Source organism: Callospermophilus lateralis, chromosome 7, assembly GCF_048772815.1.
Source record: "Callospermophilus lateralis isolate mCalLat2 chromosome 7, mCalLat2.hap1, whole genome shotgun sequence".
NCBI lineage: Eukaryota > Metazoa > Chordata > Mammalia > Rodentia > Sciuridae > Callospermophilus > Callospermophilus lateralis.
This window is the reverse complement of record NC_135311.1, coordinates 128562480-128582117: the sequence shown is the minus strand read 5'-3', so window position 1 is coordinate 128582117 and position 19638 is coordinate 128562480. Positions and strand designations below refer to the sequence as shown.

General features: G+C 64.0%; 1 protein-coding gene across 1 annotated transcript in view; it reads left to right on the top strand.

Moving 5' to 3' along the window:
* Positions 1-18323, top strand: part of Epha8 (EPH receptor A8) — a 29251-nt gene extending 10928 nt beyond the window's left edge. The window contains 16 exon segments of the mRNA XM_076863256.2: positions 98-452; positions 455-760; positions 7370-7525; positions 9846-10181; positions 11978-12102; positions 12176-12338; positions 13406-13499; positions 14110-14177; positions 14903-15067; positions 15238-15423; positions 15637-15698; positions 16225-16434; positions 17211-17360; positions 17437-17627; positions 17870-18031; positions 18209-18323. Coding sequence (XP_076719371.2) covers positions 98-452; positions 455-760; positions 7370-7525; positions 9846-10181; positions 11978-12102; positions 12176-12338; positions 13406-13499; positions 14110-14177; positions 14903-15067; positions 15238-15423; positions 15637-15698; positions 16225-16434; positions 17211-17360; positions 17437-17627; positions 17870-18031; positions 18209-18323 — 2844 coding nt within the window.
* Positions 18324-19638: the final 1315 nt, after the last annotated feature.

Genomic DNA, 19638 nt, shown 5'->3' with positions numbered 1-19638 from the left:
GGCATGAGAAGGCACCGTGCGTGGCCCGGGCCCAGGGGCTGGCAGGCGAGGGCTGGGTGCGGCGGCGGCTTTAGCGGGCTGTGTTCTCCGCCCACAGTGGGACTCCATCAACGAGGTGGACGAGTCCTTCCGGCCCATCCACACGTACCAGGTGTGCAACGTCATGAGCCCCAACCAGAACAACTGGCTGCGCACGAGCTGGGTGCCCCGCGACGGTGCCCGGCGCGTCTACGCGGAGATCAAGTTCACGCTCCGGGACTGCAACAGCATGCCCGGCGTGCTGGGCACCTGCAAGGAGACCTTCAACCTCTACTACCTGGAGTCGGACCGCGACCTGGGCTCCAGCACGCAGGAAAGCCAGTTCCTCAAAATCGACACCATCGCGGCCGACGAGAGCTTCACGGGCGCCGACCTGGGCGTGCGGCGGCTCAAACTCAACACGGAGGTGCGCGGCGTGGTCCCCTCAGCAAGCGCGGCTTCTACCTGGCCTTCCAGGACATCGGCGCCTGCCTCGCCATCCTCTCCCTCCGCATCTATTACAAGAAGTGCCCCGCCATGGTGCGCAACCTGGCGGCCTTCTCGGAGGCGGTGACCGGCGCAGACTCGTCCTCGCTGGTGGAGGTGCGGGGCCAGTGCGTGCGGCACTCGGAGGAGCGGGACACCCCCAAGATGTACTGCAGCGCCGAGGGCGAGTGGCTGGTGCCCATTGGCAAGTGCGTGTGCAGCGCCGGCTACGAGGAGCAGCGGGACGCGTGCGTGGGTGAGCGCGCCCCGTGGGCGGGCGGCGGGGGAGGGGCGGGGCCGCGGGGGACGTCACCTTCGGCCTCTGGGTGGCGCCCTGGGCTCCCGGGAGGATGGGTTGACTCCAGGGCGGGGGTAGCAGACACACCCGGCCACCTGTGTGTGGTGGCCAGGAGGCGCCCTCGGTGGACATTGACGGTGGACAGCTAGGGACGCCGGTGCCTTGTGGCACGTACCTAAGTTAGGGACCCACTTCAGGCGCTCATGCGGCCGCTGTTCTGAGCTCTGTGCGTGTGTTAATTCATTTTATCCCCACTCCCACGGTATGAAACAGGAACTACTATTATCCTGGGTTTTAAAAAAAATTCTTTTTTGCCTTTTTATTGGTTCTTTTTAGTTATGCATAACATTAGGGTTAATTTGGACAAAATTATAAAAGCATGGGACACACTTCTCATTCAGTCCCAGTGCCTCCTGTCCCCTCCCCACCTCCCTCCCCATCCTCTTCCCCGCTGCACTCATCTCTCGCTGTTTACTTATATATTTTAATTAGTCCCTTTTGTAGATGAAGGGACTGAGGCCAGAGAAGCAGCTTGCCGAGGTCCCACCGCTAGAAGGTGGCCAGGCTCTGTTGCTCCCACAAGCCCAGCTCCAGGGTCTGGGAGCGTCCAGGCAGTGCACCCAGGGAGGACCGTCTAGGTTGGGTCTGTCACTGGGCACCCGACCTAGGCTGCCTGCATTTGGGGGATCTTGTCCAGCGTCCTGTGGGAGAGGACAAGGGGTCCCGTTGAGGACACTGAACTAGCACATGCTTCTGGTGTCAAGCTGGGACTTTGTGTCACAGACCAGGAGCAGGCGTGCATACAGGGAGCCCAGCGCCCCGTGTGTGCATGCGAGGGCATGTGTGTGCCCAGGGGACTTTGGGGGGCCACCCTGCGGCCAGGAGGGAGGTCCAGGGAATGCGGCGTGTGAACAGCTGGTGTCCAGTTGGTGCCAGCTCCGCATGGCTTCCCTTGACCCTTCTGTGAGCCCCATGAGCCGGACATGGGACCCCTCAGCTCTGTGTCAGGGGAGGCCTGGCTGTTGAGACCAACGGTCCCCCTGGGCTGAAGGGGTGCAGAGAAGAGGGATCAGAAAGATGAGAGCCTGTCCCCAGACAGCAAAAACTGGCACCAGGTCCCCAGCAGCCACTGGGAATATCCTCCTCACCTTTTGCTCTGCCCACACAGGTCCTGGGGCCCAGAGTTAGGGGGACAGGACTCTGGTCCCCCTTGGCACCTTCCTCTGCCTCTGGTAGGCAGGAAAGCGTCTTGATACCTTTAGAACTGAGCAGGGCGTAGGCCGGCGACCTCAGGTGACAGGCAGCTCCAGCCAGGTCTTGTCCAGAGGTCGCAGGACAGACTCTTCCTCTGGCCCCCAGGCCCTTTCCTGGCTTCCTTGAGAAACCTTTTGCCACGCCCTTGGCTGCCCCCAGTCTTGGCCTTGCTGGGCTCTGAATTCCTTCATGGCGCTGGCTCGTCCCTGATTTGCTGACCCTCCACCGCCTCCGGGTGCTCCCGCCTTGCTGCTGGCTGCATCCCCAAGCCTCACGGCTAGGTTCGCGGCAGGCTTTACAGCTCCATCTTATAGATGGGGAAACTGAGGCGCAGGAGGTAATGTGGCCTTGAACCCCACCCAGCCTGTTCCTGATGGCCCTCCCTGCCACAGCGGGCTCCCGGCGTCCTGCTGTTCTGACGGGGATGATCAAGTAGCTTGGTGACAGTTTCTCAAGTGTTGTCGTGTGTGCCGTTTAGTAAACGCTCTTCCCGTGAGGTGGGTTGTCTCTTCGCCTGTGTGTCTGTGTTTGACGGGCACCAAGGGCCGGGGCAGGAGGCCTGCCTTGGAGGGTGAGTTTCTCATCTTCACCGTGGCCCTCGAGCCAGGCCTTGGGTCCTCACTTTACAGATGACAAACCTGAAGCCCCTCAACCTTAATGGCAGAGTGCGATGGCACCCCGGGCTCCCGGCTCCACGGCCCGGAGCTGCCTCCTCTGTCTACAGAGTCTTCTCCAAAGCCCACCTGCCCTCCCCCCAGGTCTCACTCAGTTGGTCAGTGACTGATACCGCAGAGGCCAGGCTAACTGGGCTGGCCCGTGCGTAGCTGCTCGGGGACAGCTGCCGCCCAGCTCTGGATGTTGGGAGGGAGCATGAATCCGCCAGCCATCTGTCCCACGCGCACCGAGACACGCTGGCCCCGGGGACACACACTTGCCTCCTGACTTCACGGGCTCTTGGGAGATGCGCCAGGCTCCTCCTGTAGCCGGGTGGGAAATGGAGCCCAGAGCAGGAGTTTACCTGCCCAGGTCCCCGCCTGCCCAGGTCCCCGCCTGCCCAGGTCCCCGCACACCCAGGGCAGGGCTCCCGCAGAAAGTCCAGGCCCTGCCGGGGCCGGGCGAGGCCAGCGCTGCTCCCCTTTCCTGACGCTGCCGGCGCATTAATAAAAGATAATAAAGAAATGCCAGGGCAGGGCTCGGGAATCACAGCGTATTTTGAATTTTACATTTAAATCATAATACAACATAATTATGCTAGTTGCAAGATAATTACAGGTTTTAATAAAAAATATTAATTCTGAGCGCACTGCAGGCAGGGAGATCTGTGAAGGGAATGCCAGTTTGAAGTCACACGAGGAGAGACATTTTCTGCCCTGTTGGTGGCTTCTGTGACTGTCTGTGTCACTCCAATTGGAAAGAGCAGCACGGGCCCTTCACCAAGGCCTTCACCAGCGTCCCCTCCGGCCCCCGGAAGCCCTCCCCCTCTGTGAGGCCTCAGCCCCTCCTTGATGGACAGACTGAGCAGAGCGCTCAGAGCCGAGCAGGAGCTGGGGACGGCACGGGGGTGTCTTCCCTGGGCCACTTGAGATGTCCTCGGAGCTTCCCTGGTGGGTCTTCACCTCCTGAGGTCAGTGGCCCCTGGCTGGTCCCAGGACCTCCTGTTGGAGAGGAAGGGCTGGGACAGGGGTTATATCTGTGATATCTCCCAGCCCTTGAGATTCTCAGAGGAAGACAGTAAATCCCGGGAGGAGGAGGAGGAGGAGGGGGAGGAGGGGGAGGGGGAGGAGGGGGAGGGGGAGGAGGAGGAGGGGAGGAGGAGGAGGAGGGGAGGAGGAGGAGGGGGAGGAGGAGGAGGGGGAGGAGGAGGAGGAGGAGGAGGGGGGGGGGAGGAGGAGGGGGAGGAGGGGGAGGAAGAGGAGGAGGGGAGGAGGAGGAGGGGGAGGAAGAGAAGAGGAGGAGAGGGGGGGGAGGGGGAGGAGGGGGAGGAGGGGGAGGAGGAGGGGGAGGAGGGGGAGGAGGAGGCAGCCCTACCAGGTCTCATGGCTCTTCAGAGGCTTTGCTAAGATCGCACTCAGGACTCAGAGACCCGTGGAGAAACGTTGGAGCCATATGCAGCTAGTCCATTTTACCGGTAGGAGGTGGAGGCCCAGAGCAGCCAAGAGACTGGCTCAGGGGCACACAGCAGGGAGGGGCTGGCGGTGTCTCAGCTCTCCCAATTCCCCGACCAGGTAGAACACCTGGGAACCTCCCCGCTCCTGACCCAGTGGACCTCCCCGGACACCCCACTGCACTCTCCCCCACTCCTCCAGAGAGGGGAAGGACACATCACCTGGTAGAGTGGCATCTCAGGGACTGAAGTCTCGGTGGCCGTCCTTCCTGTCACCTGGACGCAGGATATAAATCACCTCTGCGGCCCTAATCATCTTTCTATAAATATCAGCGCCTCATTCCGGAGGGGAGCGAGCCTCCTGCCTTCCTGGCTGTGTTTAAAATCTGATTTAGAATTAATTTCCTTGGTCGTCCGCAGGCGGACACCTTATTTGTCAAATCTCCAGCTCTCTGCAGAGGACAGCGGAGAGGTGGCCAGGGCCGCAGGCAGCTGCCAGCCTGCAGGTGGCCTGGGCAAGGTGCCCTCAGCAGGGGCAGGGCCCCCCCCTGCTGGCCCGAGGCCCGGTGCCCGGCCCACGAGGGCGGCGGCGGAAGCACCCTGGGCGGTGGCGGGGCCAGGCCCGGCCGGGCTCCTCCATCTGTCTGAGCCGGGCCCCAGGTCCCGGCCCCCTGAGGCCTGGTGATTAGGATTCTTATTAAAGACGATTTTATTTTCACTGTGTGGATTAATCTGGCCCTGACACGTATAGCCATATGGGTATTAGCTGAGCGTGTGCGGAGTGCCCGCTGGTAGGTGACAGGATGGCGCGGCCACCTCAAAGCCCAGGGACCGGTGCACAGGTGGAGGAGGGCGGCTGCCGGGAGGTGGCCGGGAGGTGGCCGGGCCTGGCTCAGCGCAGGACTGGGTGGGACCGGGGCCGGCCGAGGCTCCCAGCTGCTTTCCGCTCCCACAGACAGGCACTGTGTCCTGACCTGAGCTGACAGGCTGTCCCCCCCAGCCGGGGTGGCACTGTGACAGGTGGGGAGCACTTGTCTAGCGTGGCTGAGCTCAGGCGACGGGTTGGGTGACAAGGGACCCAGGCAGCCTGGGCCCCATTTCTCCTCCTGCTCGCTGAGGACCCGGGGGACTCTGTCGATGGCCAGGGACCCGCTGAGAGGGCTGTCCCCTTGCGCTTCCTCTGTGCCCCGCATTGTGGCTCGGGTGACCAGGGGCAGGATGAGCACAGGGTTCCCGAGGTGTCAAGGGACATGGTCAGCACGTGGCTGCCCAGGACTGGCCTCCCGGCGCTTCTGGGAAGGGGGGGAGACACAGCGGGCTCACGGGAGACCGGAACCCCACGCTCCCGGCCCCCGCTCAGGCGCGAGCCCTTGGACCAGCCCCGCCATGGCTGAGCCCCTCCCTGCTGCCCGGCCCCCGGTCTCTGAGACCCTCCTTGAGGTCATCACTTCTCCTGGTTCCAGGGGCAGGATTTTAGAAATCACCTGGTTCAGCTGCTGTGACGGATGCCAGCAGCGAACAAGGAAGAGATTCTCAGACGTTTTCACGTAGAACTTCTCTCGGGCACTGGATCTTCTAGAATAGGGTTTTGTGCTAAGAGAATCCCAGTCAGTGTCCCCGTAGCAAAGGACTTCAGGTCCAAGGATGAGGCCGGGAGCTGCCTGGCTGGTGGCATTGGGTCCACCAGATCCCGGATTCTCCCTCTGCCCAGAGCAGATGATGGTGGTGTCCACTCCATGGAAACTCTGCCAGCGTTAGACGGCCCCTGCGGTGGGCCAGCCCTGTGCCAGGTGCGGGGGACTTTGGGATGAACTAAGCAGCCCATATTCACAAGGATCCACCCACGAGGACCTCCCAGTCCAAGAGGAGAGTCGGACACATAGATAAATACAGCCAGCCTTGGTGTCACAGGCCGCGAGATGATCAGGGACTACAGGAGCAGGAGGGCCATGGTCCAGGAAGGTTGTACCAAAGCACATTTAGATGACTCTTGAAAGAGGAGTTAGACGTTGGAAGAAAGGCATCCCAGGAAGACTTGGCACACGCCAAGGCCCTGAGGCAGGAAACAGCCTGCCACACCCGGGGAGCGGCCGTTCATTTAGTTTGGCCAAAGGGTGGGGGGTGAAGGAACCTGCAGGTAGGCTTGGGTGTGGTAGAGAGGGATGTGGACGCCAGGCTTTCTGGTTTAGGCCACAGGGAAGCCCACGAGGGGCTGACCAGGCAGTGACAGCAGGTGTGCATTTAGAAATTCCCTCAACCCAGGGTTGTTCCCACGTCCTGCGTGGCTGACTGGTTCCTGCCCTGCCGGCCATGATGCAGATACCCCCTCCTACTTGAAGGTGGCCCTTCCCGCCACTGCTCTCCCGTGGTCGCCCTCCTGGACAGACTCACTATGCGCTGGTCTCTAACATCCAGCTCTATCTCTTGCCTCGTCTCTTGGGCCCAGAGCCAGCCTGGCCCAGGCCGTGCTCCTGAGCAGAGGTTGGGGTCACTGGCATCTGGGCGTGGGGAGCGGACTTGGGGGTTCGGAGGCCACTGCCTCAGCAAGAAGGGACGAAGCACATGGCGGGGTCAGGACCGCTGAGGTGACGTGGGCCTGCGCGGGGCCTTGCCTGGGGAAGGTGTGGGACAGAGTCCCCCGGCCTGGCTCCTAGAACCCGGGTCTGGGGAGGGGCCGGGGTCTGTGTATTTAGGGGGGTGATTCCGTGTCTGCCTTGGGAACCTGGAATCGTCCACATGGGACTCTTCTCTTGCCCACCCCCTTTCCCTGTTTGGCTTTTACTCCCCCCAAGTCACATCCTAGGTTTTGGTCCCTCCTTCCATCTTCAACCCCTTGGCCCCTGTCCCCAGGGACTGGTGTCCTATGAAGGACAGACTCTAAGGCTGGATAAGGGGTAGGAAGGTCTGTTGGAGGAGGGGGGGGATTTGGAGAAGCTCAGGGGCAGGCTGTGTCAACTCTGTACCTTCTTTGGGGTGGGGACTCAGGTGTCAGGGTCCCACCTCAGCTCTGTCCCCAACATGCTGTGCAACCCTGTGTGAGTCACAGACCTCTCTGTGCTTCAGTCCCTTCATCATCATCACTGAGTGAGGCTGAATTTCTGCCCCTCGGCCCCTCCAGGGATCCCCCAGGAAGCCCTGGGTCGGAGAGAGCGGCCAGAGGCCTGCCGGGTGGCCTGGCTAACTCACCCACAGATGCTTCTCCCCCACAGCCTGTGAGCTGGGCTTCTACAAGTCAGCCCCTGGGGACCAGCTGTGTGCCCGCTGCCCACCCCACAGCCACTCCGCAGCCCCAGCTGCCCAGGCCTGCCGCTGTGACCTCAGCTACTACCGCGCGGCCCTGGACCCGCCTTCTGCAGCCTGCACCCGTGAGTAGCGCCCAGGCCAGCGCTGGGTGAGGTCCCCAGGGCTCTGTGGGGCCAGGGCCCAGGCTGGGGTGGGGCAGGACTCCGCCCCTCACAGTGGCCTTGACTTCTCTGGGCTCCCAGCCTCTTGTCACCTGTCACCTGCCATCTCCCCAGGGAGTCTTCCACCCCTCCACGGTCTGCTCCAGAGTGCAGGGGCAGGCCGGACGGCACCCATCATCTTCCGCCGGGGGTCTGGGTGGCAGGCCAGGGCATTTCCCCGGGTGAGCCCCCAGCCCAGCACCTGGGTGGACCGTCGGGCTGTTGTGTGGGAGTGCCTTTCGCGGGTGGGGTGTGTGCCGAGTGTGTGTGCGTGGAGGTGTGTCCGGGGGTGCGTCCAGGATGCTGTGGGGTGGCCTCCTGCCGTGGCAGCGGCCCTACGGAGGACGCGGTGTGGGCTGTGTGTGAGGGCAGCGCCTGGGCTCTCGGGGCAGGCTTCCTTGGGTGTGAGGGCGGGCCTCAGGGCACTTGAGGGACTCAGACGCGTACCTTGTTAGCTTGGCACGGGGACGTGGCGCCTGCAGTGCCCCTGGCTGTCTCGCTGCGACCCCCCAGCTCTGGCCCTGCCCACACCGACCCTGGCCTGGGGCTCAGCCCCCTCAGGCCCCCCATTTGCCAGTCCAGGCTCTCCGGGTGTGCCCAGCACTCAGGGTTCTGACTGCCTGGATCTGCCCCGGCCTTGTCCCCCGCCACCGCCACCCTGTGCCCACCCAGCCCCAGGCACCGGGCACCGGTGGGAGGGCTCAGATGTATTCACACCACGGGGGCCACACAGTGCCCGCCCCTCTGCTGCTCTGCCCAGACCTGTGTGTGTCCCCATGTGGGATTCCCTGGGGCAGAAGGGACAGCTGCTGGCCTGGTGACAGCTGAACTCCGTGGGTCCCCGGGGCCGGGGGAGCCTGGCTGAGTCACATGCACACACCTGGCCGGACTCTGGCTTTAGACACTGGAGCTTCTGAGCCTGGGACGCGGGCTCCTCGTGTCCACCCCGCTCTGGCTCTAAGACTGTCCCCTCTGGTGATGGCGAGCTGTGACCCTGAGGTCCTGAGGCTCTGGCTTCGGAAGACCCAAGATCCCTTGCCGGGAGTTCCCAGAGTTGGATCTGCCTCCCTGCTCAGACCCCACCACTACCAGGGGACCCCGGGCCTCCTGCCCCACCCCGAAGTCTGCCCCGCCAGGTGGTCACCCTCTTTCTCCAAAGTCTATGCTGCCCAGACTGGCCTCCATGCCAGGGTGGCAGAGTGACAGCCACAGGGGACACTTGGTGGGGTCCTGGCTTCCCCGAGTGCTCAGTGGTGCTTCACTCAGGCCCAGCCCAGGGGTGGGGGGAGGGCGGGTGCGAATGACGGGCACTCCACGTGCGGGTGTCTCTGTGGGCACCAGGACCACGCCATCTCCCTCCAGCCCTGGAGAGAAACTAGGGCGGCACCACCCAGGTCCCCGTGGTCCTGCCAAGGTCCCTGTGGTCCTGCTGAGGTCCCCGTGGTTCTGCTGAGGTCCCCGTGGTCCTGCTTAGGTCCCTGTGGTCCCGCCGAGGTCCCCGTGGTCCTGCTTAGGTCCCCGTGGTCCCGCCGAGGTCCCCGTGGTCCTGCTTAGGTCCCCGTGGTCCTGCTTAGGTCCCCGTGGTCCTGCTTAGGTCCCCGTGGTCCTGCTTAGGTCCCCGTGGTCCTGCTTAGGTCCCCGTGGTCCTGCCGAGGTCCCCGTGGTCCTACCGAGGTCCCTGTGGTTCTGCTTAGGTCCCTGTGGTTCTGCTTAGGTCCCCGTGGTCCTGCTTAGGTCCCCGTGGTCCTGCCGAGGTCCCCGTGGTCCTGCTTAGGTCCCCGTGGTCCTGCTTAGGTCCCCGTGGTCCCGCCGAGGTCCCCGTGGTCCTGCCGAGGTCCCCGTGGTCTTGCCGAGGTCCCCGTGGTCCTGCCGAGGTCCCCGTGGTCCTGCCGAGGTCCCCGTGGTCCTGCCGAGGTCCCCGTGGTCCTGCCGAGGTCCCCGTGGTCCTGCCGAGGTCCCTGTGGTCCCGCTTAGGTCCCCGTGGTCCCGCCGAGGTCCCCGTGGTCCTGCCGAGGTCCCCGTGGTTCTGCTTAGGTCCCCGTGGTCCTGCCGAGGTCCCCGTGCCAATCTGATGGCAGACACAGTCTCTGCCTGCGGGGACCTTCCAGGTGGAGCAGGGGTGACTTTAGCCTCAGGGACCCCTCACCATGGTGGGGGAGTCCTTCCCCCGGGAAGCCCCTGGTCTGACGCTGGGGAGACTGGACCAGCCCAGTGTCCCTGTGTGTCCTCGTCTGTCCCCCAGGGCCACCCTCTGCACCAGTGAACCTCATCTCCAGTGTGAATGGGACATCTGTGACCCTGGAATGGGCCCCTCCCCTGGACCCAGGTGGCCGCAGTGACATCACCTACAATGCCGTGTGCCGCCGCTGCCCCTGGGCACTGAGCCACTGTGAGGCGTGCGGGAGTGGCACCCGCTTCGTGCCCCAGCAGACCAGCCTGGTGCAGGCCAGCCTGCTGGTGGCCAACCTGCTGGCCCACATGAACTACTCCTTCTGGATCGAGGCCGTCAACGGCGTGTCCGACCTGAGCCCCGAGCCCCGCCGGGCTGCCATCGTCAACATCACCACCAACCAGGCAGGTAGGCCGAGACGCTCCTTCCAGCTCCCGGCCCAGCCGTGCCCACCCGGGGGGTCAGAGCCCGGCACAGACTCGCTGTGGGCTTTGGGCAACTGGCCACCTCTCCTGGGCATGTCCACTCTACTAGGACCCAGAACTGGGGTCTTCTTTTCTTAGAAAAGTATAGAATGGCCAGGCGGTGGCACACGGCTGTAATCCCAGCGGCTCGGAGGCAGAGGCAGGAGGATCGTGGGTTCAAAGCCAGCCTCAGCAAGAGCGAGGCCCTAAGCAACTCAGTGAGACCCCGTCTCTAAATAAAGTTCAAATAGGGCTGGGGTGTGGGTCAGTGGTCGAGTGCCCCTGAGTTCAATCCCTGGTACCGAGAGAGAAAGAAAAGTAGAGAATGTTCTTCGAGGGAGGAATCCAGAAAGCAGAGGTAGGCTGGCGTGGCCTCGCAGGCCTGGGTTCCAGAACTTTCTGTATCTGACCACCACACCTGCGTGGTGCTGTTGTGAGGCTTCAGAGAGAGAGAGATGGAGAAGCTCTCAGCCGCGCCCGGCCCCTGGCACATACTCAGTGAATGTCATCAGAGAGTAGCTGCCTCGGCTGCCCCTGGGACGGACTTGGTGACACTGGCCTTGACCTCGGCCATTTATCTCTTTCTGGCCAGTCCTTGGGCTGCGTTGAGCCCCTGGAGGCTCTCTCCAGACTCTGGGGGTCCTGCCTGCCAGGCGGCACCGTGACCTCAGAGTCCCCAGAGGCCCACCCTGGAGTGTGCCGGGACCCCTTGGGCTTCTCCCCAGCCCCATGCAGGCCTGGCCCAGCACATGTCCCACCTGCTCCTGGTGGGAAGAAACAGACCCCAGAGCCACCCAGTGTCACCCACGTAGGAAGTGGCAGGTCTGTCTCGTGGCCAAGTGGAGCAGCCTCCCCACCAAAGCCAGGCACCTCTCTGACACCTCAGCTTCGCCCACCAGGAGACCCCCTGGCCAGCAGCCATGCGGGTCACTGTGCTGGGGGCTCACGGCCCTGCCCTGCCCACCTGCTGACAGGGCCACCGAGGCAGGTGGCTGGCTGGTGCGGGTGGAGGGAGGAGCACGAGAACCAGCAGCCATGGACAGCGCCCAGGGTCCACTCTACAGGATGAAGCAACAACTTCATCAGGGTCCCCGCTAGGGAGAGAGCGAGCCAGGTGCAGGGCCACCCTGACCCCAGACTGGGGTCATTTCCTGTCCCAGATGCGACTCTGCACTTTGTTCTGAACGTTTCCTGTCGGTCACCAGCAGCTCTTATTGGGCTCCTACTCTGTGGCCCCTGCCTCCCAGGACTCCTGGGGAGACGGACGTCAGATATGAGGGGCGAGCTGGCCAGGTGGGGCAGGGGGGGACACGGGGTGTGGGGCAGAGTCAGGTGGCAGTCCTGTGTGTGTCACCTCAGGGTAATGGCACTGGTGGGAAGAGGGGGACGGTGAGCTGGCCAGCCAGGGAGGACATGGCTGAGCACCCTTGAGCCACAGCCGGGCTCAGCCCCTTCCCTTGCCCCTTCCTGGGGACTCAGGCTGAGGGTGGCCCCTCCATTCTTCCCCTCTGTCCCTCTCCCTCTCCTCGGCCCTGCTCCCCCAGGGCCTGTCTGGGTCAAGTCCAGCGGGTCCTAGACGGGGGCCAGGCGCGGCTGGGGCTCGGGCTGACCCGGGGCGCTCTGCGGGGCGGACCGGGTGCCGGTGCCCTGGGCGGGGCGGTCAGGGGCTGAGCTGGGTCACCCGGGCGGGGGGACCTCCCGATGGCGCCGCACCCACGCTCCCACCGGGCGGCCGCCCAGCCCCGTCCCAGGTGGTGGTGATCCGGCAGGAGCGCGCGGGCCAGACCAGCGTGTCGCTGCTGTGGCAGGAGCCGGAGCAGCCCAACGGCATCATCCTGGAGTACGAGGTCAAGTACTTCGAGAAGGTAGGCGGCGGCCCGCTGACCCCCTCCCGCCCTTGCCTTGTCCTGGTCCTGTCCGTGTCCTTGTCCCTTGCAGGACAAGGAGATGCAGAGCTACTCCACCCTCAAGGCCGTCACCACCCGGGCCACCGTGTCGGGCCTGAAGCCGGGCACGCGCTACGTGTTCCAGGTGCGGGCCCGCACGTCGGCGGGCTGTGGCCGCTTCAGCCGGGCCGTGGAGGTGGAGACCGGGAAGCCCCGTGAGTGCGGCGGGCCTGGCGGGCGGGGGACAAGTGGGACAGCGGTCAGCTTCTCCGCCGGTGACAAACTGAGGCTCAGAGAAGGAAAGGCACTTGCCCAAGGCCACAGAGCAGACAGCCTGCCCCCAGCTGCTGCTGCTGAGCCTCCTGCGGCCCTGGCCAGCAGGCCTTGTGTATGTCCCCGAGGCGGGCTGGTGGGTCCCTTGTATAGACAGGGAGGTCAGGGTCAGCGCAGTGAGAGGGTTCACAGCAACAGGACCGCGGGTGCGCGGGACCCCATCCCAGGCCCTCCGTCATGTCATCGGGCTCCAAGGCCCCGCCCAGCAGGAGTTCCCCAAATTCTGCTGGGACCTGCAGCAGGGCCGTCACCTGGAAGCTTATTAAAAATGCTGGTGCTCAGCCCCCTCCCCCTCTGAATCAAAAACTCTGGCAAGTGGGGCCCAGCAATTTGGGTCTTCGTAAGCCTTCGAGGGTCCTGAAGCATTCCGAGTTTGGGGAGGACTGATATAGAGGCTGACCTTATATTCATCACCTTAGGCTCTGGCCAGGGACTAAGTGACCGCCCACCTGGCACTCCCTTGCCACCCGTGTGTCTCAAGTGCTCAGCCTGGAGGCAGGGATCCTGCCCCCTTCCTTCCCACGTACTGTGTGGCCTCGAGGAAGTGGCTTGAGTTCTCTGAACCTCAGTTTTCTTATCCGGAAACTGAAGATAATCCTGAGACCTCCCTGGAGGGGCTCTGGTGGGGGCTCGCTGAGTTGTGGGGACGGCTCTCAGCACAGTCCACCCTGGTTCTGAGCGTGGCAGGCAGGACAGGTGTGCTTTTGACGCCTCTGTATTTGCCTCTGAGAAGTAAGTGAGTCCCCCCAGGGTCCCCTGTCCAGCAAGCGGTGACGGCAGCTGGAGAGCCGGACAGCTGGGGCAGCAGGGACTCTCAGGGGAGGTTAGTAGAGGGCAGGTGAGGACCAAAGGCTGGCTCATGGCTGAAGAGGCTGCCCACTGGGCCCTGGGCAGGGTCACCAGATGCCAGCACTGAAGGCAGGGTCTGCCACCTGGCTTCCCCGTGCAGGGCCCCGCTACGACACCCGGACCATCGTCTGGATCTGCCTGACGCTCATCTCGGGCCTGGTGGTGCTTCTGCTTTTGCTCATCTGCAAGAAGAGGTGGGTAGTTCTGGCCCCCACGCCACCCAGAGCCCCTCTTGCACTGCACCTCCCACCTGTCCCAAGCCCCACTGAGCTAGTGGCCCCCAGGTGCCTGGGGCCAGCTCATGTTACAAACCCGTCACCTCATTTAATCCCAATGACATTCCAACAAGGTAGAGATTCTGGCCTCATTTTGCAGGTGAGTAAATTGGGGACCAGAGAGGCTAATCTATTTGCAAACGTCACACAGCTGATGAGTACCAGAGCTGGGACATGAACTTAGGACTGTCAAACAGTGCTCTTGGTCACTTTCCCCTCTGAATAGTGCTGAATGTGGGCCTAGAGTCCCAGACAGTGGGAATCAGAAGGACCATTCAATGACTGGAGAAAGCAAGGGGCCCACCAGGGTCGCCCAGCGGGGTCCCCTCCCCCAGGCAGGGTTTCATGTCAACAGGGCTTTGCCGGGTGGGTGAGCTGGGCTTGGGGGCACTTTATAGATTGTAAACTGCTTTGTGACTGAACAGCTGTCACAGTTCAGCTGGGTGGAGGACGGGGACTCTCCCCTGCAGACTCCACACAGGGCAGGGGCTGGCCTGGGCCCAGGCAGAGCAGTGACCGTCCTCCACAGGCACTGTGGCTACAGCAAGGCCTTCCAGGACTCGGACGAGGAAAAGATGCAGTACCAGAGCGGCCAGGGTGAGCGCAGGGCCCCGGGGTGGGGCTGGGTCGCACGGTGGGGAGGGGACAGTGCCCGCCCGAGAGGCTGAGCCAGAGACAGGTGCCAGGGCGCCCCAGAGAGCCAACCCTGGACACCAGTGCTGCCCCCTTCTCCTGGACCAGGGACCCCTGGAGGACACTGAGGTCCCTCTCCCCAGGGAGGTGGAGAGGAGTGTGCATTTGTGTGCTCTGCATGTGACTTCAGGGGTTCCTACACTTTAGACAAGAACCCCCACTATTGTCAGAGAGACCTCCCATGAATATGGGGATGCCTGTCCGCACACCCTGCTCCTGGGCGCTATAGGGTCAGTCCTGGTACAGTTCCCATCAGGCCTGAACGCAGCCTCTGAATCCTTCTTAACACAGACTCTGGGGAGCCCTCAGAGTTGGCAGTTCCAGCAAAACTGTTTCCTTTTGGGGGCGCAGTGTATTCTCACCCCAGAACAATTTAGAAAGAGCTCAAGAATTCTACAAGTGACCCCAGAAAACAAGTGACGTGCTCAGAAGTCCCTGGAGTCCCAGACTCCAGAGCTACTCCATAAAGACCCCATGGTCACTTAGCAAGCACTTACAGAATGCCTACTGTTTGCAGAGGCTCCCAGAGATGCCCTTCACTCCACCGCAGACCCGTCCCAGGCCCAGGGAGTGCCGGGTGGGGGGACGCCCTCCCGAGCCCCCCTGAGGCCCTTCTCCCCGCCCCTCAGCGCCGCCCCCTGTCTTCCTGCCCCTGCACCACCCCCCGGGGAAGCTCCCCGAGCCCCAGTGCTGCGCCGAGCCGCACACCTACGAGGAGCCGGGCCGGGCGGGCCGCGGCTTCACCCGGGAGATCGAGGCCTCCAGGGTCCACATTGAGAAGATCATCGGTTCCGGTGAGTCTCGGGGGCTGTGAGGGAGGGGACAGCACGGAGGGCCACCAGGAAGGGGGACCCAGGGCAGAGGGAGAGGGGCACGCGGGCGTGTGAGGCTGGGGGCATGGGGCCAGGGCCAGGGCCAGAGGAGGGTCCCACTGCCCTCCTGCCTGCCCTCTGGGGGTCCACAGGGGAATCCGGAGAAGTCTGCTACGGGCGACTGCGGGTGCCCGGGCAGCGGGACGTGCCCGTGGCCATCAAGGCCCTCAAAGCGGGCTACACGGAGAGACAGCGGCGGGACTTCCTGAGTGAGGCGTCCATCATGGGCCAGTTCGACCACCCCAACGTCATCCGCCTGGAGGGCGTGGTCACCCGCGGTAGGTGGCGGGCCAGGGCAGCCTCAGCCTGCAGGGGCCCTCCTGCCCAGAGAGGGCTCCGAGTCCCTGGGCCACCCTGCCCCTTCTGGCCCCCTGGATTGCTCTGGGGGCCCCTGGAGCCCAAGACCCCAGCTCCCCGGGTGGGGTACCCTCCTAGGGTCTCTGATCAGCGCCCTGTCCCCCACAAGAGCCAGCGTATCCCCTCCTGTCCAGGCCGCCTGGCAATGATCGTGACGGAATATATGGAGAACGGCTCTCTGGACGCCTTCCTGAGGGTGCGTGCCCTGCCCTGCCCCCACGCGGGCTGGGGAGGGAAGCCTCCAAGCCCCACGCCCAGTCTGCACCCACTCACCCGGGGAAAGGGGAGGCAGGTCCCGGCAGAGGGTCTTACAGGCTCATCAACCAAACCGCCTTCCAGGCCCCATCACGAAAGTCCCAGGATGAGGGGTGTCTCTGTGGGCTCTGATACTGCCTGTGCCACCAGCCCGGAGGAAGTGGGGGGTCCCCGGCTCCCGCCCTGCTGTGTATTTGCTGGTTGCTGTTAGGCCCAGGGCTGAACCTCTCTGGGCCTTCATTTCTCCTTATGCAAAATGGATGAGCAGCCCCCGACCTCTCAGGCTGGCTGGGGCTTGCTGAGAGCTCCTCAGACCCCAGGATGGACCTTGACCCCCAGGAGCTCCGGAAGCAGAGAGGCACATCCAGGGCTTGAGGGTCATTCACACAGGAAGGAGTCCTGGTCAGGGACCAGGCGCCTGGCCGAGCGCCCCCAGCCCATGACATGCTGCGCTGTGTGCTCCACAGACCCACGACGGACAGTTCACCATCACGCAGCTGGTGGGCATGCTCAGAGGTGTGGGCGCCGGCATGCGCTACCTCTCAGACCTGGGCTACATCCACCGTGACCTGGCTGCCCGCAACGTCCTGGTGGACGGCAACCTGGTGTGCAAAGTGTCCGACTTCGGGCTCTCGCGGGTGCTGGAGGACGACCCCAATGCCGCCTACACCACCACGGTGCGTCGCCTGCACCCCCCCCCCGGGGACAAGGTGGCAGGTGGGCTGCCCCAGTCCAGGCCCTGGGGTTCTGCTACATGGAGCTGGTGGAGAGCGGCAGGGTCTGGGGTGCCTTCAATGTGGGGCAAGCCCTGTCTCCCCTTTTCCACCCCAGACTCCCACTCCGGAAAACAGGGACAAACTGGCCTCCTCTCCTTCATCACCAGGAGCCTGGGGAAACGCTGGGCTGGGGCCAGCGGTCACTCACTCTCATTGGCGTCTCTGAATCACAGACTCCGCGCCTGTTTCTAGAGTTTGGCTAAAAACCCAGCTTCATCCCAGGGTGTTGGGTGGAGACTGGGGTTTCTGCCGAGGTGCCTTGGGACCCGCCTTAAAACAGATGGAGTGGCAGGGTGTGGCCCACCGTGGCCCCAGCAGGCTGCCCTTTGGACCTGGCCCCTGGGTCAGGTTTCACACAGAGGAAGGATTCCATGACTAAAAAAATAAGGAGGAGGAGGAGGAGGACAGAGGACTAGAAAGGGACCAGGTGTCCCCTCTGGCTCAGGCACTGACCTGACAGCCGGCACTCTGCGCCTGGCTCACTGTCCCCACAGGGGCTCTGAGAGGTGGGTCTCCCTGCTCAGAACACACGCTCTTGGAAGGCAGCGGCCGAGCGTCCTCCATGAGACTGGGAAACAGAACCCAGGAGTTCCGCCCCCTGGCCTGGGCTAGGGCAGAAGCCTGGACCCGCCCCAGCTGGGCCTGAGCAGCCCCTCCACACTCTGTGCCCATGGCAGGGAGGGAAGATCCCCATCCGCTGGACGGCGCCTGAGGCCATCGCCTTCCGGACCTTCTCCTCGGCCAGTGACGTGTGGAGCTTTGGCGTGGTCATGTGGGAGGTGCTGGCCTACGGGGAGAGGCCCTACTGGAACATGACCAACCGGGACGTGAGTGTCGGGCCCGGCTGGCGGTGGCGCTGTGGAGCCCGCGGGAGGCCTGTCCTGACCAGCGCTGTGCCCCCAGGTCATCAGCTCCGTGGAGGAGGGGTACCGCCTGCCCGCGCCCATGGGCTGCCCCCGCGCCCTGCACCAGCTCATGCTGGACTGCTGGCAGAAGGACAGGGCCCAGCGGCCACGATTCTCCCACATTGTCAGTGTCCTCGATGCGCTGATCCGCAACCCCGAGAGTCTCAGGGCCACGGCCACGGCCGGCAGGTACCTTGCAGCCACCCCCACACTACGGCGGCCCAGCTGACCTCCCAGAATTGCCCCAGAATTGCCCAACCGAATCCAGGCCCTGACCCCTGGGCCACACTCAGCCCGGCCTGGTCCCTTCCTCAGTCCTCTCCTTCCTGGGGTCCGACCTGGGGAACCTTCTGGTCACTGCTGAGCTGCGGTGGAGGCTAAGGGTGGCCACAGCCCTGGCAAGCCACTGACTGAGGTCCCCTGCGCCCCAGGTGCCTGCCCCCTGCGTTTGCCAGGAGTTGCTTTGACCTCCGAGGGGGCGGTGGTCTCACTGTGGGGGACTGGCTGGACTCCATCCGCATGGGCCGGTACCGGGACCACTTTGCGGCTGGCGGGTACTCCTCCCTCGGCATGGTGCTGCGCATGGACGCCCAGTGAGTGAGCCGGCCGGGTCCTCAGAGGGTGGCCGGGCAGCAGATGCTGGAGCAGAGCTGGGGTGGGCCCGAGGAGGGGGCGGCTGGGGGCTGGATTTGGTGCAGTCTTCTTGGCTCCCGGCCTCCCGAGTCCCCTCCCTGGTCCCCTCCCTGGTCAGCCCTTCACTTCCTTCACAGGGATGTGCGTGCCCTGGGCATCACCCTCATGGGCCACCAGAAGAAGATCCTGGGCAGCATCCAGACCATGCGGGCCCAGCTGACCAGCACCCAGGGGCCGCGCCGGCATCTCTGACTCATGGCCACCAGCTGGACGGCATCAGCCTAGGTCACACCAGCGGTCAGAGGACGTGCTGGGCTGTCAGCCGTCGGGTGGTCCCAGGCCTCCGCCCAGCGTCGCTGCTGCCCTCCTCTCAGGCACTGGAGAGGCTGAAGGCCCACTGCAGACCCCAGGCACCTGGGGAGGGGTCCTTGGTGCCCAGTGAGGAGGTCACCTGCCCCCAGGGGCAGAGGGCCTTCTCTCTTCCAGACCCCAGGGCCTCAATGCCACAGGGTCCAGCGGAGACGCTGTCAGTGGCTCTGTGTGTGAACATGCCCACTGTGTTCCCCCAGGGCCATGGCCACGTGAACAGCATGTCCCCACGAGGTCCCAGCACAGACGCGCACGTGTTGTGATGCGTGTGCTCATCCACTAAGGCTGGGGCCACGTGTGGGTGACAGTGGGTGATGTGTCATGAATGAGGAGGTGTGACAGGCATGTGAGCAGGGACCGGGGTGTGGCACTGCCCACGTGCCTGGAGGCTGGAGCCAAGGGCCACTTCTGAACCTCACCAGCACCAGGCCCACCCTCCTGCTGCCTGGGAGAGCCCACCCCGCTGCATCTCAGGTCCGGGCCTCCCCTGCAGCTGGGGGCCACCTGCAGCCCCCACCTGGCTTCCCCCACTGCTCAACAGGAAAACAGGGTTCCCGGCCAGTCCCCTGGCCACCTTTCATGTAGGCATCACAGTAGGGAACACAGATGTGCCCAGCTGGACTTGGCTGCCTGGCCAGGGCCGGGGGGTCCACTTCCCTCTGTCTGATGCCCATCCTCCCCCACCGCCAAGGTCTCCTCAAGTGGCAGCCCCTTGGCCAACCTCTCACTGCCCGCCCTGCCCCTACCCCCTGCCCCCTGTCCCACCTGTGCCCAGGATCAGAGAACAAAGGTCCTGGCCGCTCAGCTCCAGGCCCCGCTTCCCAACCGGTGCAGATGGGTCGGAAGGGGTTCTGCTTGCCCCAGGCCCCCAGCAGCCCAGTTTCGGAGCTGGGGCCTCTGTCCTCCCAGCCTAGGGCCCTTCTCAAGGTACTGGCCCCGGGCGGTGGGAGGGGCCAGGGAAGCCCCTCCCCTCGCAATCTGACCCTCCCCCCCCCCCCCCCCCGCAATCTGACCCTCCCCTGACGGCCCACCAGGGTATGTAAATATGTTTTCTATCATGTCGGAATATTTTTCCTCACTCCTGACAATGCAAAAATGGTCTTCAAAGCACATAAAGAGCACCCAGGGTGAGAAAGCCCATCGGGCTGGGGGTTGGCGGGCAGGACCCAAGGGTGCCCTGCGCTCCCCAGAGGGAGGG